Source organism: Oryzias melastigma, linkage group LG4 (genome assembly GCF_002922805.2).
Source record: "Oryzias melastigma strain HK-1 linkage group LG4, ASM292280v2, whole genome shotgun sequence".
Lineage (NCBI taxonomy): Eukaryota > Metazoa > Chordata > Actinopteri > Beloniformes > Adrianichthyidae > Oryzias > Oryzias melastigma.
Window position 1 is genome coordinate 29,635,876 of NC_050515.1, and position 18,456 is coordinate 29,654,331.

An 18,456-nucleotide genomic window follows, 5' to 3' on the forward strand; every position below is an offset into this window, starting at 1 on the left:
CACACTTGCCTTTACAAGAATTAAAAATTAAAACATATTAAAATGATATTAAAAAAAATATTGCTGAAGCCAAAAACGGCCTATCCCACTTAATTTTATTTATTTATTTTAATCATTTTCTCGTTATAACGAGATAATCAATAACAAAGAATGAAGCATCTCCTTCTCCCTTTCCCGCATGGAGACACCGAGACTTTAACTTTTACTTATTAGTGGAGCTAGTGAACCAGCACCCTCCATTTATTTCCCCCAGACCCCAGCTGCTTTCACATTAACTCTGAAATTTCGCGAATTGAATTTTTGATATTTAGTTATCTTGAATGGAAACACAATTTCTTAAAAAAAAAAAAAAAAACTTGCATTTTTCGAAAAAAGTTTTTGGCTTGGAGGAGCTGGTTTTGGGGGCGTATTGAAATGGATGGACATTTTTCGCAGAACTGTAATGGTAATGGACTTTTTTCTAATCAAATGCGCTTCTGAAGTGTCTGTGCGAGTACAGCACAACGGGCGCCATGAGAGATCCCACAGCGTCACAGCTGATCGTGCATCTCCTCTGTAAAACAATAACCAAGATTTCCTCATCACTTCATCTGCAGCCGCACTTCTGCAGCTTGGAACCTGAAGTCTCATGAGTGCCAGTACCGTGACAGAAACTTGAATTTATGTTGTCGGGTTTTCAAACAGAAAAAAGGTCCAGATGGTTTACTTGTTAGAATGCTTTTTCTTTTAACCGCTGAACAGACTTCTCTCTCTTCTGAGTCAAGCTGCGCTGCATGCGCCTCAGACAGAGCTGTGATGTCACCCAGATGTCCCTTTTAGTGAATCAAATAAAAAAAAATACTTGTTATCGTTCATCGCCGTGTTTTAATGACTTATCACGTGAGTTGGTTTGTCTTTTATCACATTATTATGAAACCGTGTCATTGCGACTCTGTGTTTTTCTAAATTCCTAGAATTTGGTTAAAGTTTCATGTGTAATGGAAACAGAACCCAGAGCTGCTGAGTGTTTCTGATTGGTGCGTTCACCGAGCACCTGATATCGGCAGCAAAACGAAGCAGTTTATCAGTGAAAACATAGAACACCGGCACTGATTCGTATATAATCGTTTGGTTAAACAGTGTTGACGTTTTCTCTTAAAAAAAATGATTTGTTTTGCTGCGGATTGTATAAAAATGACAACATTTGTAGCGGACTGAGTGGGCGGAGGAACTGTTTGGGTTTGCTTATGTCCAGAGCTCAGTGAACGCACCATGTGCAGATTCTTGTGTGCTGTGGGATCTTTCAATCAACCTGTTTGGAGGAAAAATAAAGGGACGGGTGCATGAGACTGAATTAAAGCATTTGAGGAGCGTAGATCCACTAATAACAGCGATAATTAATTAATAATAATTCATTAATAATAGTTATAATTTTGTTAAAAACATTGAATTTGGTCATTACCTCAAAATGTGACACAATGAGATTATCAAATTTCTGAATATTGTTATTTGTTTCCTAGCTTGTTGTCATTATTGGTAATTATGGTGAGAAATGAGAGTCTTTACATAGAGGAGGATCATTATTATTATTAATAATGTAGAACTAAATTCAAACTAAGCAAATGTGTTATTTCAAACTTGTAGCCCTTTGTATGACTCAATACCCATGAAGTAGCCCTCAGTTTCAAAAAGGTTGGTGACCCCTGCACTAAACCCTCATCTGTTCCTAGTGTCTAGTTCAGGTTCTGGAGAAGAGAAGATGGTATCTTCACATTGACTGCAGTCAAATGAGCCGCCGTTCACATTTCTGTGGTCAAATCAGCATCACTGGATTTTTGGTGTGAGTTTCATCCAATACTTACGGTAGCAGGACTGAGAACGCTGGAAAATCTCCACCAGACTCCACGGAGCTTCTTGATGTGACCACGGAAATGTGAACGGCGGCTCATTTGACCGCAGTTGGAAAGGATTGTAAATCAATGAAAGAGCATTTTGATGTTAGCTTTGATTATTTTATCAAGAACTCTGAGAAACCAATGATTGAATGTATTGATCACAGTCAATAAACATTGGAGAATTAGCTAAAAGAGTCTTTGGTGAACTGGAAGGAGAAAGAATCAGGATTTTGGAGGAAGTTCTGTCCATGAAGATCTTCACTTCCTCGTCCAGCTGACATCCGGATCAGAACCATACGGCTGGACATTACCCAGATTGATGGATGTTTTTATGGAGCATAGGGAAGATTTATGCTAGAGAGACACAGAGATATCATAATCAGACAGGGGGGATCAGGGCCGGATCTACTCAGCTCAGCTCCAAGAGCCCCGCCCCCTCAGAGGAGATTTTACACACGGAGGCTTCAGATCAACATGAAAAATGGCTTTTTAAGACATTTAGGTTGTGAGATTTTGGTTAAAAACTTTATAATCATAATTAAAACACTACTGGGAAGGTGTTTTTTAAATTAAAAATTATCATGGGAGACTTTAAAAAATGAATGACATATTTTTAACTTGTCTTTGGTCAGGTTTCTTGTGGTGCTCAGTCTTTGCACAAATGTTGATCTGTGGTTATCTTTGTTTTTGTGAACAGGCCACAATTGGAATCGACTTTCTGTCAAAAACCATGTATCTGGAAGATCGAACGGTAAGGATCAGATCAGATTTACTGTCAGAAACATCTGTCTTCTGTTAGTTAAATGCTAAAATTACATTCATCTTCAGTAAGACGTCATGCATGCATCATTATTGTAAAAAAACGCTATAGTTTTTTCATTTGTATAACCTTATAGATCTGTAAGGGTTTCAAAGCCAGACTCTTTTCCTGTGAAGTAGCCGTCAGCAGTGCTGTGCATATTTGTAGGGAGCCTCTTGTTTCCAGGCTCTCTGACCGTTTGAATCATCTTCCCTCGTCAGCTGTCTCTCTCTGAACCCCAGGTGAGGTTACAGCTCTGGGACACAGCCGGACAGGAGCGCTTCAGGAGCCTCATCCCCAGTTATATACGAGACTCCACTGTGGCTGTGGTGGTGTATGACATCACAAGTCAGTGCATCGTTCTCTCATTCCTTCACAGTTCTTTGTCACAAACATCTGTCTGCACGTGCAGAACCTCTTGTTTGAACGGGTCATACAGGAATAATCAGATGGGTTTGGTTTAGTGCACTGATGTCATTTCAGTTTACAAGTCCTGATATTGACACAGACAGAAGAATGATCCCTGCAGTCCTTTGGTTCTAAATCCTCATTTATCCTGTAAAAAGAATGCATTCATGCAGCAGCTCTTCATCCCTGCATGTTGAATCATTTGATTGGAATGATCAGTGAACGGTAACACGTCAGACTCGTCTGGCTCTTCCTTTGTTTTCCTGACCACCATTGAAGCTGATTCTGTTCCTCTAATGCACATATGTCAAAGTCAAGGGCCGGTAATTCTATTTTATTGTTATTAATGACCTGATGTTATCTTGCACCTATTTCTAACTCGTATAATTTTGACCAAAAAAAATGTTATAGAGAGTAAAATATTGAAAGTTATTTAAGGTTTAAGTTGATTTATTCTGGAATAATATTCCTGTCTTTTTATTATTCATAATTATGCTAAAAAGTTACTGTTTAAAAGTTTTAAAAATTGTCATTCTGCTAGTTTTTTGGATTGTTTTGACATTTTACTAAGATTTCTTTTGGCTATTTTGAAGTCTAATATTTCAGCTACATGCTAGCTGTTTTAGCTAATTAAAGCTTTAGGCTAATTTGGCATTTAGCTAATATTTTAGCTGGCTATCAGCTTCAGCATTTTTCATCTATTAGCTTCAGCGTTTCCAGCTATCATCTTCAGCGTTTCCAGCTATCATCTTCAGCGTTTTCAGCTATCATCTTCAGCGTTTTCATCTATTAGCTTCATCGTTTTCATCTATTAGCTCCGGCGTTTTCATCGATGAGCTTCAGCGTTTTCAGCTATCATCTTCAGCGTTTTCATCTATTAGCTTCATCGTTTTCATCTACTAGCTCCGGCGTTTTCATCGATGAGCTTCAGCGTTTTCATCTATTAGCTCCGGCGTTTTCATCGATGAGCTTCAGCGTTTTCAGCTATCATCTTCAGCGTTTTCAGCTATTAGCTTTAGCGTTTACAGCTATCAACTTCAGCATCTTCAATTATCAGCTTCAGCGTTTTTAGCTATCAATTTCAGTATCTTCAACTATCAGCTTCAGCGTTTTTAGCTATCAATTTCAGCATCTTCAGCTATCAGCACTAGGATCTTCAGAAGCCAAATTCAGCTTACAGCATTCACACTAGCATTATCACAGGTAATGCTATAGATCTAGTTCATAATTATCTACAAAGTTAACTAAAATTTAGTTTTAGAGTGGTCAATAAATGTTTACCCTGTCCGGTGTGTTTTGGATTTTGACCCCTTGTATGATTGAGTTTGACACTCCTGCTCTAATGTGTCTTAGGTTTTTCACTATTATTGAAATCAGAGAGAAACAGACTCATGCAGCCACTGAAGACATAAAGATTTTCAATAAAATCACACTATAACAATAAAAGAGGCTGTATGAAGATACAACTCCGTCCCATTCACACATCATATCCTCTCCTCGTACCTCATTACTGGATCTTTGCTCCGTCCAGATGTTCCTTAGAATATTTGCTTTTCACAGTCACAGATATTAATCTCATACATTTTTCATTTTCTTGCATGAACTGGAAATGAGGCATAGACCCAAAGAGGCAGATATTAAATACAAAAGTATTAGTATGAGTTCACTTGTAGTATAAGAACATGTAAAAAATAATATTAGTAATTAAATGTGTCCCTGACAAAATGCTCACTATAGATCTGTAGGCTGCCACTCTCCTGTTTAACTGTGGTGAATTTCTGACTTCATTCAGTGCAAATCTGCAAATTGAGATGCTTGAATTTGGAGTGGGACAACCACCAGTAACACATGTGGACCATGATGACATTTGATGACTGTGTCTCATTTTCTCCCTGATTTTACCCATCAAATTTCAAAACAGTGTTTGCTTGACTCCCACAATGGCGAACCATTGCGTGCGTATGACGTCACTGAAGAGGTTTATAGTTCTGTTCCTTCACCAGTTTGAATTAGGGCTGAGTTGACAAAATCGATTAATTGATTTGAATCGTTTAAGCTTAATAGATCAATAATCGATTCATAAAAATATAAATTGTTTCAGCACATAAAGCTAAAGTCTGCTAGCTTGATCCTAATGTTTGATGGAATTTCCCATAGAACGGCTAATGCTAACGCTCGGTCGACCTAAACATACATTCTTACTAAATGAACATCTTTAAAAAACTCACAGGCAGGAACTTTCCAAACTTAAGGAAATATTTTTTAAAGAAACCGTTTTGATCCGGACTCTGGTGAATTGAATTGTTTCTGCAAATTATTATCATTACCCAGCCCTAGTTTGAATGTAAAAGTTCTGTTAAAGGATTCTGGTGTTTTAAATAAACTACTAAGAGACTTTTCTTGTTGCTGTTTCACTGTTTCAGAAAAAAAGAAGTCAAAGATTATGTAATTTGGTTCAGTAAAAACATGTTTAAAATCATTTTAAGCAGAGACGCATCTCTCTTTGTGTTGACTCTGAGAAAGACGGAGTCTCGGCTCATTGTAAAGCTGACCGGCTCTCCCACTGCCTCCCCTGCATTCTCAATGAGGCTGGTTCAGAGACGGGAGGAGACGCTCAAAGAGCAGAGACATGAGGTCATCACCACAGTTCACTGACCGTCAGTGCAGGCTGCTCACATTCACTAACTCCTCCTCAGGAAGACTCTTAGAGTTGAGTCATAGCAAATGCTTCAAGGAAGAAGATTTAAGTCTAATCACAATGACTCCGCTTAAGACACTGGATGAATGAGAAGCTTCACCGTCATCCCCATGAAGAGCACAGGTCAGCATGTCTGTGTGTTACCAGCTGAAGCTGTGCGAGCTTCATAACTCCTCCTCTCTCCCTCAGATGTCAATTCATTCCAGCAGACGGCAAAGTGGATCGATGATGTGAGAACCGAGAGAGGAAGTGATGTCATCATCATGCTTGTTGGCAATAAAACAGACCTGGCAGACAAGAGGTAAGCTTCCAGCTGTGGATCTGTGGATGTCTGGTCAGCGGTTACCTGTGGGGTCAGCGGTTACCTGTGGGGTCAGCTGTTACCTGTGGGGTCAGCGGTTACCTGTGGGGTCAGCTGTTACCTGTCTGGTCAGCTGTTACTCGTCAGGTCAGCTGTTACCTGTGGGGTCAGCGGTTAGCTGGTATCTGCGTGTGACATGTTTATTGACTTGGATAAAAGAATCTTTCCCTCAAATAAAAGGAGAACTGTGGATCACCGTCCTGACGTTGCTGGTGGCGCTCGATAAAAGCGGGGTCTGTGCTTCATCTGTGCATGTTTCTTGTTAAATAAGCAGCCATGTTGACTGCCATTTATCACTGTGTGGTTAGTCATTTCATTGTGACAGTCTGCATTAATTCCTCATGCAGAGGGAGCACGATCCAGCTGCAGAGAGACTCTCCTGCTGCTTAACTCTGCAGACTGTCGCTGACTGAAAACGCTGCCGACGGCACTTTCTGCCACGTCTCACTGGACCCCTCTGCACACACCAGCAGGCAAAAAATAAAGCTTCAGTTTAAACAAAACCAGCAGAAACTGAAAGGATAAGCAGATTTAACACAAGGACTCTGATATTATACATGTAGCATGAGTGCAGTCGCTTTAAACTTTTGAGTCTTTCTAATTAAATTCCTGGCTAATTAAATTATTACGGTTTTAATGTGGTCTGGAAGTTAAAGCCCCAGGAAATGTTCAGCTGAAAGTAATAAAAGCCGTTTACTGCATTGACAGCTCCTCCCCATCTTCTCCTCATTTGCTGCTTCTTTGGATGAAACGAGCGAGTTGCTGTTAACGGTTTCAGTGCAGCAGCTTTCCATGACATCTACCTACACCTCTGGAGGTTTGCAGTAATTTGGCTTTGAGCTCTGAAATCTGAACCAATCATTGTCAGAAATCTCAATAATCAGCATGTTTTCAAAGGAACGCCACATTAGTCACAGTGACGTTCTTCATGCTAATGTGGCAGTGAGCGTGGGTGCTGTGAAGCATGTTCAGTGGCTGCAGCTTCACTCAGAGTTTAAAAACACAGGAGGAAGCAGGTTTATTGAAGACAACACTCTGAGTCATAGAGGTTTTGTCTGTTTGATGTACCTCTATGTCACTTTACAACAGTTTTAAATGTGAGGTTTAGAGAAAAAGAAAAGCTTAACTGGTTTGTGGGGGATTGTCATTTATTTTTGTTCAGGAGAAACTCCCACCGTCTTGTTGTTTGCTGGAGCTTTTAACAAGAAAGGGTTGAAGTTCTGGGTTTGTCTGAGCCCAGCCGGAGCTTCATCCTGAGCAGAGAACGGTTCGGAACTCATCAAGCCTGGTTATTCCACTAACTGAGGGGCAATAAAGTGTTTGTCTCACACAGACTTGTTGGTTTTCCCATTTAAAAGCTGAGTTTGGTTTGTAATGTTCATCATAAAAACACAGAGACTGAATCCTAATTCTTCCCCCACCCCAGGGGTCTGCGACCGGCGGCTCCGAGCCTCGTGTGGCTCTTTTATCCCTTATTGTGGCTCTGTAGTTCTAAAGAAAAACGCTGATGATTTAAATAAAGGATCGATTAGTTATTTCAATTTTGCTGTTTCTGTTTAGATTTTGAATATGTCAAACCACAGAGCAAAATAACGTCATGTAAATTCTGCAGAAATGTTCTTTAAATTTGTTTTCATTGTAATTTTAATCAAATAAGTCTCCACAATTTTTATATTTTGGTAAATTACTCTTAAAGTCCGTAAAGTTTTAAACAAAGTCAGTTTCAAACAGTTACAAATGATATAGAATCATGTTTTGTGCCTCACATCTTAAAAAACTAGAATAAAAAAAGCTTTGTCTATTTTTTAAGTTTTAAGGTTTTTTTGTTTAGTTGGATTCGACTTCAGTGTTGTTTACATTTTAACTCTTCCGCTCTCTTTGGGGTCCAGATGACTCCAACCACATATTGATGTGTGATTCCTTCCATGACAAATGTGGACAAATGTGGACAGGATTTTATGTCTGCCATGGACATTAGTGAAACTCAAAAATCAATGATAAAAAACAGTTCAGCCCACTGTCTTGTGGGGTCCAGATGACTTTTAATGTAAACAAGCCGAGAGTGGAAGGGTTAGTTATCAGAAAAATGATGGTGGTGCAGCAAAATCCCAATGATAAAATGCATCATGTTTGACTGTCGTGCATTTTATTTTGAAAGGGACTTGTGTGTGCTGCTGTCAAAAGTAAAATAAATAAAGACAGTAATAGAAACATATGGACAATGTTGTAATTCAGTATTGTAATATTTCAAATCTACATTTTTAAAATGATTTTTAATGATCACAAAAACATAAATATTGTGTTTTTTTCTACATGATTTCTAAAGGACTTTCCGGCTCTGGCTGGATTTTGATCTGTAAGAAACTGGACCAAATGGCTCTTTTAGTGTTGAAGGTTGCAGACCCTGCTCGACCCCTGCCCTTCTCCGGACCCCCACGTTTAGCCCTCCAGACGGACAGTTGTGGAGAAAGTGTTACTTCCTCTTGATAACGTCATCAATAGTCACCAGTCAGCCAGCATTAGCGCGGAGCTTCCAGTGCTTGAATATATATAGCAGTGGTTTTATAACTTTAACAAAAACTCGTTACTTGCATTTAAATGTAAGCGTCTGTGCTTCAGAGCGCTCCCACGACAAGAGAAGCGCTTCTTCGCAGTATAGCTCACTCCCAGCAGAGGGCTCTGCATCCCTCCTCTGGGAGAGTTAGCTCTTAAAAAACTATTCCGGACAGTCCTACCACTACAAGTGGAGGGGAAGGGAGAAGCGGAAGGTAAAGATGTAGGGGACGAATTAGAATTCAGCCCAAATGTAAGAAAGAATCTGGGGAATCTCTTTGTATGTTAATTTTTTTAATCTTGCACCAAGATAATGAGGTGATTGCATAAAACCCCCTGGTCAGCCAGGATCTGCCGCTGCTGTGATCCAAACTCAAGACTCGAGTCAGGTAGCGCAGCTCCATGAGCCACCTTTTCGTAGCAGTAAGCTACCATGACAACCACACATCAGCATCCTTTAATAACCTCTGTACTGTGGGGACCACGACACCTCGTGTTACATTAAAATATAGTTTTGTATCAATTATTTTGACATTAAAGTCACGTTAGAGTTAAAGTCCCATTAGTTGTCACTCATCTTGGTGTGTCAACCTTGTTCTCTGTATTTGACCCTTCCCCTGGGGGAGCGGTGAGCTGCAGACACAGCTGCACTCAGGAACCATTTGGTGGTTTTTATTTACTGTATTTATCGTAGTCACTTTTCTAATAATTGCTCCATCAGTTGATCTCTTCTCAGAAGCTGTTAACTTTTGTTGATTGGTTCCTTCTGGTCTTGTTTAGGTACAATTTTGCTCCTGGTGTCCTTTGACAGCTCATTGCTGTTGATGGAGAGGTTGCAGTCTGACTGTTTTAAGATATGGACAGATGTCTTTTATACAGGAAACCAGTTTCAACAGGTGACATTTGCACAGGTAGCCAGTGGAGGATAGAAGAGCTTCTTGAACCCTCGTGCTCTCTTATGGGTCCAGATGACCCCACCCTCACACTGATGTGTGACTCCTCCCATGACAAACGTGGACAGGATTTCATGTCTACCATGGACACCAGTGAAGATTAAAAATCTTTGAAAATAAAGTTCATCGCGCTGTCTTGTGGGTCCAGATGATCCAGTTTTAATGTAAATATGTCTATGATAGCACAAGGGTTATGAGGTAGTAACAGAATTTCTGTTTGTTTGTAGACATAAATACTTATTTTTATAATCTTACAAGGTGATTTACCCGATTTTTCTTTATATTTTGCCTCTCAGTTAATGATGAAAATGGACCAAACTCAGCTTTAAAATGGAACGACCTGCAGAATCAGTGACTGATAGTTTTCTGTGTCTCTGTATGTTTTAAAGTGCTGTTTCTTCTAGGTCTGTTTGTATCCTAACCGTTCAGTTCTGAACATGTCTGTCTCTACAAGATGAACAATTGAAGGAGTTGTAGATTATTTGCAACAGTTGAGACACTTTTCAGATTAATAATACAATTCAGTGAGAACCAGTATGGAGGATCCTCTTGTTGAGTTCACATATTTAGTAATAAGTTATCGCCTGTCTTGGTTCCAACATTCACAATGGTGCAGCTAGTGCTGGGTGAGATGACGATATAAACCGTGTGGTCGATAGAGAAGTGTCTATCGGGCCATTTCTCTTCTATCGTTTATAACCTAATTTGATCAAGAAGAAGCACTTTCAGCAAAAGAGGGGTACAAATATGATTTGGTTGCATTTTGGATTCAAGACGTCTGACGATGAGCAGAAGACAGCAGCATGTAAACGAGCTAGGAGGCTATTCCTGCACTGATGCTAACACAACGAACCTTCTACACTCAAGGAAAGTGCATGAAAAGGAACATATGAGATTACAACAAAATAAGAGCTAAACCGGGCAGTGGAACAGAGCTGTGACGGGTATCTGAGCACTCAGATTCTCATGATCTGCTCCAGAAAATTCGGGTATGAATTTTTGTGCTAAATTAGGCTTTTTTTTGTTTTGTTTTTTTTTTTTGGCTAATTTGGAGTTAAGCTAATATTTTAGCCTAATACTAGCTGTCTCGGCTAAATTAGACACTTTACCAGTTTTTTTTAGGCTAATTTGGCATTAAGCTAATATTTCAGCTACATGCTAGCTGTTTTGGGCCAATTTGGCATTTTGGTAATATTTTTAGCTAGCTATCAGCCATTTCAGTTATCAGCTTCAGCGTTTTTAGTTATTAATTTCAGCATCTTCAGCTATCAGCACTAGCATCTTCAGCAGCCTCTTTCAGGTTACAGCATTCACACTAGCATTATTGCAGAAAATGCTATATATCTAGTTTTTAAAATGTTTTAGTATTATTTTATCTATGAAGATTACAAAAATGAATTATTTAAAATGTAGCTATGTGTAGCTTTCTGGAAAGACACACGTTCATGTTCAGGCTGTGATTGTTACACGTTTTCTGTTAGCCTACAAACTGACCCCGCCCCCTATCAGGGAAGAAAACAGTTATGTGGCCCTCACAAGAGAAGGTTTGGGGACCTCTGGTGTAAATCATCACTCATCCAAGTGGCTTCATCAGGACAAATGCAGTGTTTGGGGGTGGACAGAAGCGCTGCGTTCAGGTGCTGTAAACACACCTGCTGGTTTCCCACCAAAGGAAAAGTTCAGACCAACAGAGTCTGCAGGAAAACCTTGTTGGTGGACCTGCTGACCTGTGGAGGCGCCGGAGCTGCACCATGCTCTCTCTTTGCTAATGGACCCCTGATGCTGTCTTCAGGTCAATCACTGCCAGCTTCATTACAGTGGGATGCAAATTAGTTGTTTTCATTTCTGACTGAATAGAAATGACTCATTTTCCCTCGGTGGGCCAATTAAGCCGGTTGTGTTGCCTCCAGCGTGAGCATGTGGGGGTTTGGAAAGCGTCTGTTTTCCTTGAGAGATGATTATGAAAGACGTGCAGCCGTTAGTGTCCACACTCGTGAGCCGTTGAAGCTGCTGGGTTTGATGTTGGGGATCTTCTGTCTGCAGACAAATCACCATCGAGGAGGGCGAGCAGAGGGCCAAAGAGCTGAGCGTCATGTTCATAGAGACCAGTGCCAAGACGGGGTACAACGTCAAACAGGTGAGTTTAGTGTTTCTGTGCTCATTACTGGTTTAGGATGGAGATCGGGTAAAAGAGTGCTCTGCACTCACTAAACAGAAAGTCTTTCACTGCCCAGCTGAGTCAGCAGTGAAAACCTGCACCAATCCAACACTGGGAAGGATGAAGGACCATGCCGAATCACCTTCTTCTGATTTGGTGATCTCTGTTGGAGCAACAAGACTGTGGCAGTGAAGATGAAGATGGTTATCATGTTGGATTCTAGCCTCACTTTGAGACAGTTCAAGGTTGGCTTCTCCTCCACCTGCCTGTAGGGCTGGCAGGTGGAGGTTTTCTCCTCAGGCTTTCTCCTCAACCTTTTCCAGCTTCCAATGACAAGCAAAACCCGTTTGAACAAGCTCCATCCGTTTGGGAACAGAGGGTTTGCTGTTCTGCTGTGTGGAGTTCAGAGGCGGAGAGCTGAAGGTCTTGTGTTTGTCCGTGCCGGTGCCCGGCGATCCTTCAGACAGACGAGGCCTTTCTTCACCTTGACCTAGCAGAGACTGATGATGCGGTGAAACCGCGGCAGCGCTCAGAGTCCTGCCTCTTCTCGGTGTCATCCTCCACACAAAGCTGGACTCCTGTATTCCAGATTCACTGCTGTCCAGGTCAAATCCAACACTCGTCACTGACTGAATGTGTAGATGTTTTCATGGCACTGTGAAGGGAAATCCCTGAAGATGTGAAACTGTCATAACTTCTGTCAGCTCTTCTGAGGACTCTGAAGTTTCAGAAAGCACATCCAGAACATGTCTGTTCTTCAACCACCTGCTGATTAGTTTAGACAACCAAACGTTAGTTTAGACAAACATTAGTTTACACTAGTGTTCCTCATTCCTGATCCTTGAGTGCCACCTACCTGCATGTTTTCCATCATACCCCGCTCTGGCATGTTCTTATTGGCTGGACACACCAGGTCCAGTAGGGAGTCATGACGATTGTCTAAGCTAATGTTTGTTTGTTTGTTTGTCTGTCTAAATTAACATTTATATGTTTGTCTAAACTAACGTTTGTTTGTCTAAACTACAAAATACTAACTCGGGGATGTAAATGGCCCGCGGGCCGCCAGTTTGAGACCGCTGGTCTTGACAAACAAACGTTAGTTTAGACCTGGGGGAGCCGGACACCAGCTGAAGCTCTGCTCAAATGCAGTACTGGTACACAAGAAATGAAGGCATGTCAATACTCATGGAGTGGGAGCATTAGTTCATGGGAAAAGGTTCAACCCCCTGAAATCATCAAACAGGGCATCAGGGTGACTCTCCCTCCCTCTGACTCTTGATTTGGCGTATTTGACTCATTATGATCCTCCAAATCAAAGTCTTCCTGTTCCCACAGTAATGGAGACTTTAATGAAAACTGTTTGGATGAAGTAGGTATGCATTCTTTATGATGTGCTCTCAGATGAAGTGTGTTTAGAGACGAGATCAACTCTAATTCATTATTTTACTCAGGAAGCATTTATGAAACCAGGAAGTAAATCCTTCTCATGATACATCCTAGTTCCTACATGAGTCATCATGAGGCGTTGATGTCCTCAACACCCCGTAAAGACGATGTCAAAGAAGTTCTTTTGAAAAAGTTACACATAAAAACCCAAAGACCTGAAGAATCCCATAGACAGAGAGTTTGGCCCTTCGTCAAGGCACTTTTGTGTCCTCAAACTGTGATCTTTTTGCAGCTGTTCCGGCGTGTAGCGGCTGCTCTTCCAGGGATGGAGAGTATTCAAGAACCCAGCAAAGAGGGGAGTATCCTTTCTCCAGCAGACACCAGGTTCTGACACGAACGCTCTCTGAGGCTCTCTGAAAGCAGGCCGCTCTGCATGCGGCTGACACACTGCTGTCAGAGGTCTGTTCTCTGGCCCTTCAGTTTGCAGCGTGTCTGCTGTCGCTAGCTTCAGCATCCGTGTGTTGAGTCCAGCAGTCACTCACAGCCGAGCTCCGCCTCCACTCTCATCAGAGGAGACGGATGCTCTCCAGAGCTGAACATCCATCTCTCGCCCCCATCACGACGGCACTCATCTGGGTCTTAGCCACTGAAAGCAACCCTCATGTTCCAGGTGGGAGCTGGTCTTCAGGAATTTAAATGATGAAATGAGACGCTGGTGATGCCACGGGAAGAGGAGCATTAAAGGGTTCTGCTGCTGGAGCCAGACTGTTTCCAGCCTCCGTTCTCAGCAGCATTTTTCGATTACACGTACACGGGAAACGAGGTCAGCAGAAAATCCTGGAATGGTGAGGAGGAGCTGGCTGCTGCAGGTAGATGTGAAGGATGTTCTGCTGGTTTCTCCTCCTAACAGAGCGGGATTGAAAGCAGAAGCTCTGAGGATCCACAGGGAAAACACCTAAAAATATGCAGCTCCTCACAACAGCAGCCTTTGCTCTGCACTGCATCTCACTTTCTTACTTTCTTTGAGCTTCTAACAAACCATCCTGTTCCTCGTTCCTCGTGGTTACAAGGAAACACATTCATAACTAGCAATAATGCTAGTGTGACGCCTTTTGCGGAAAGTAGTTTTCTGAAGATGCTGAATCTTTTTGCTAAAAATGGTGACACCATTTAATTTAATTACTGGAGGGATTATTTGCAAAATGTTAAATCTGCTTAAAGACTGGAAATTTAATTTAAAAACTATGAAAGAGTGCTGGAGTTGACCCACATTTCTAAAAAATATCTAGAGAAATTGCTTAAAAATCCCTAATATATGCCAATTTTGCAAAAATATTTAGTGTGTTGCTTAAATATGAGCTAAACTCCAAAATAACCTAAATTTCGTCAGTAAACTAAATTGGTCAATAATGTTGGCTAAATATTAGCTAAACCCTAAGTTAGCCTACAAAAACCTCAGTAGAAAGCAAATAAGCCAACAAGGTTAGCATGTTGCTAAAATATTAGCTCCAAACTCCAAATTGAAAAGATGAAAACATAACCCATGAAAATATTTAAAGGCTTGTTGCTAATCTAAAACTTAAAACTATTAAATTTGAAGATTTTCTGTTTCTTTTCTATGGGGCATATTTTGTTCAATATTTCAAAAACTAAACTGTTTATAAACACCAAACGTACGAGCAGTAATGTCCTGAACGAGCTGAACGTTTTGATACCAAGATTATTGAAATCACTGAAAGTGTGATTGAGTTTTTACGTGCCGAAAAGCGTACAGAAAGGAGCAGGAGAATCACGATAAATGCTGACTAAACATACACACTATTAGCTTCATGCATCTTCACATATTAGCACCCAGTTCTATTTCATTAGAAGACTGTAATGTGGTTAGTTTGAATCCTCAGTTCATTCCTGCTGTCAGACCACAGCAGTTGTTAGGATTTTCATGCTGGATGAATCCGTTTAATGTCGATGTTAAACATCATCACTGTTCACCATCAGAAAGTAATTTACAATAAAATGATTAAGTTTGACCAACAGAAGCTCTGACAATTATTGTAGTTTTAAAATAGAAATCATTTCAAAAATATTTTTTAATTCTTAAAATTGTTTATAATCAATAGCTATATGTAATTATTTTAAAAGCATTCTTTTCTGCTTTGCTATCAAGTTAAAACAATGCTCCAGGGTCACCTCAGGTCACTGTCCACAAACTGAGTGAAGACATCTCCCTCTGGTGGTGGTTTGGAGGAAGTGCAGTCTGTTTGCAGCTCCGGCTGTAGAAGACTGTTCTCTTCAGAGGACATTTGTGAAATCACTGTTTAGCAGTAGAATGAGCCTTTTTTTTTACTTTCCTGGTTGCAAATGTGATCATCTTCCTTAACGTGGTCTCCAGTGATCGACATCAAGTTGGACAAACCTCAGGAGCCGCAGACCACTGAAGGCGGCTGCTCCTGCTAAGGCGCCGCTCCTGGAAACCCGTTTACACCGCCTGCTTGTTGTTGCCCCCCATCGGTTAACCTGTGTTTGACTTTGCACGTTGAGGTTCTGGCCTCGTCACCTGACCGCTGGTCGTTGGCTGGAAAGCAATGTGTGAAACTTTGTCAAAGAAATTGTCAAATCATATCAGTTCAGAGAAACCAGAAAAACTTGTTCAAACTCCAGAGAAAAATCTCTCTAAATACACACTTCACTTAGAATTCTCCTGTCCTTCCCAAACGCGTTTCCCCCTCAGAGAAGGCGGAGCAGCTCAGTGGGACGAGCAGGAGGGACGGCGCTGCAGTGGTGCTCAGACGACGCCTCATCTCCATCACAGCACCTCCTGCTTGTGGCCCCGCTGTCCTGCAGATGCTGCAGGCCAGACTGAACCTCTGGAGGTGTGCATGCACAGCCTGAGTCCACAGTGATTTGATGCACTGTTACTTTTCTCTGGAGTCTGTTGTGTTTGTGCGCTATCAGCTCAGTGGGAGTTTTTGTCATGTTTTAGAGCCCGAACCTCAGCTTCATCTTTGACAGGTTTGCACATGTTGACCTTTCTGGTTCTGGTGAGGTTAGAAGCTCACGATGGTTAGCGAGCCCGCTGCATCATTCCTGTGAAGTTGTCTTTGCTCCTCATGCTGGCGGTTCCTGCACACGTCTGAGTTTTCAGCGGACTGTCAAACACTATGCTGGTTTGTCTTTGACGTGAAGTCTGTGCTGCACTTTTCAAGATCCTGACTGACAATGTCTGTGGAGAAGGTCATGTCAGCTCCAGACGTCTGGACTGCTTCAGTCACATGTAGTGAGGACTGGTGAACCCTCCTAACAACATAACAAGCCAAACGACAAAAGCTGACGTGAAGCTGAAGCTTTGACTCACGTGACTCCAGGCTCATGAGGAGACCACGCCCTCAGACGCCATCTGGTGGTTTCTCCACTCAACCAACCAGAAACATTTGTATATTAACACGCTGAGCTGCGGCAGAGTCCGGCTCTGTGTCCTGACGTTCCATCTCAACATTCCCTGGAAGAGGACCAAGTGATTTCACCAACGTCTGTGCCGGTAGAGTCGGGGTGGAGGTGTTCTGCCACTGCTGTCCGATCCAGGCCTCCATTCACAATGTACAGAGATCCAGCATGTCTCCGAGAGGATTAATAAAGATGTCTTATTACCAAACTGTGTTGACCTGTTCACTGAAGCGCTGGCAGAAGAGAGGAAGATTCCACAAAACCTCCAGCTTACTTCCTCCAGGTGGAGCAGCTGAAGAAGCTTCTCCTGACGAATGAGGATGCAGCTGACCAGCATGTGATCGCTCATTGAGACTTCAGAGGTTTGTTTGTTTTTGCATTTCCAAGTATTTCTCCTTTTAAGTCTCTGTCAATCAAGCTGTCACAGACACTGTGTTTGAACTAGAAAAGTTACATTACCTGCAATAATGCTAGAGTAAATGTTTTTTTGCTAAAAGTGGTCGCTGAAGATGCTGAAGCTTTTTGCAGAAAAAGGTGACTTTAATTGCTGGAGGGATTTACTGAAAATGCAAAGGCTATTGGAAGATGTTCAATTTGCTTAAAGACTGGAAATTTCATTTAAGAACTATGAAAGAGTCCTGAAGTTGACTTAAATTTCTGTAAAATTGGTTGAAAAGCCCTAATACATGCCATCCATCCATCTTCTTCTGCAGCAGACTAAGCAAAGATGCCCAGACTTCCCTCTCCCCGGCCACTTCCTCCAGCTTCTCTGGGGGGACCCCGAGGCGTTCCCAGGCCAGCCGAGAAACATAGTCTCTCCAGCGTGTCCTGGGTCTTCCCCGGGGCCTCCGCCCAGTGGGACATGCCTGGAACACCTCTCCAGGGAGGCGTCCAGGAGGCATCCGGACCAGATGCCCGAACCATCTCAACTGGCTCCTCTATATGCGGAGGAGAAGCGGCTCTACTCCGAGCTCTCTCCGGGTGACCGAGCTTCTCACCCTATCTCTAAGGGAGCGTCCAGCCACCCTCCGGAGAAAACTCATTTCAGCCGCTTGTAGTCGGGATCTCGTTCTTTCGGTCACGACCCAAAGCTCATGACCATAGGTGAGTACTGGAACGAAGATCGACCGGTAAATTGAGAGCTTTGCTTTCTGGATCAGCTCTTTTCACCACAACGGACCGGTACAGCGACCGCAAAATGGCGGACGCCGCTCCAATCCGCCTGTCGATCTCACGCTCCGATCTTCCCTCACTCGTGAACAAGACCCCAAGATATTTAAACTCCTCCACCTGAGGCAGGCGCACTCCACCCACCGAGAGAGGACAAACTACCTTTCTCCGGTCGAGGACCATGGTCTCAGATTTAGCGGTGCTGACCCTCATCCCAGCCGCTTCACACTCGGCTCCAAACCGCTCCAATGCATGCTGGAGGTCCTGGTTCGATGAAGCTAACAGAACAACATCATCTGCAAAGAGCAGAGATGAAATCCTGTGGTCCCCAAACCAGATCCCCCTCCGGCCCCTGTCTCCACCTAGAAATTCTGTCCATAAAGACTATGAACAGAACCAGTGATAAAGGGCAGCCCTGCCGGAGTCCAACATGCACCGGGAACAGGTCTGACTTACTGCCGGCCATTCGAACCAAGCTCCTGCTCCGGTCGTACAGAGACCGGACAGCCCTCAGTAAGGCTCCCCGGACCCCATACTCCCAGAGCACCCTCCACAGGACACCACGGGGAACGCGGTCGAACGCCTTCTCCAAATCCACAAAACACATATGGACTGGATGAGCGAACTCCCACGAACCCTCCAGCACCCTGAA

General features: G+C 42.4%; 1 protein-coding gene across 2 annotated transcripts in view; it reads left to right on the plus strand.

Annotated features, from left to right (window-relative positions):
- The window catches only part of rab6ba (RAB6B, member RAS oncogene family a), a 51,846-nt gene extending 35,004 nt beyond the window's left edge, over positions 1-16,842 (plus strand). The window contains exons 3-8 of one of the 2 annotated variants that reach the window (XM_024259089.2): positions 2,572-2,625; positions 2,895-3,021; positions 5,969-6,080; positions 11,690-11,783; positions 13,483-13,549; positions 15,583-16,842. In XM_024259089.2, coding sequence (XP_024114857.1) covers positions 2,572-2,625; positions 2,895-3,021; positions 5,969-6,080; positions 11,690-11,783; positions 13,483-13,549; positions 15,583-15,647 — 519 coding nt within the window. In that variant the 3' untranslated portion in view covers positions 15,648-16,842. The remainder of the gene's footprint in view (positions 1-2,571; positions 2,626-2,894; positions 3,022-5,968; positions 6,081-11,689; positions 11,784-13,482; positions 13,550-15,582) is intronic. The other variant, XM_024259090.2, reaches the window with a different exon arrangement.
- The last annotated feature ends 1,614 nt before the right edge of the window (positions 16,843-18,456 follow it).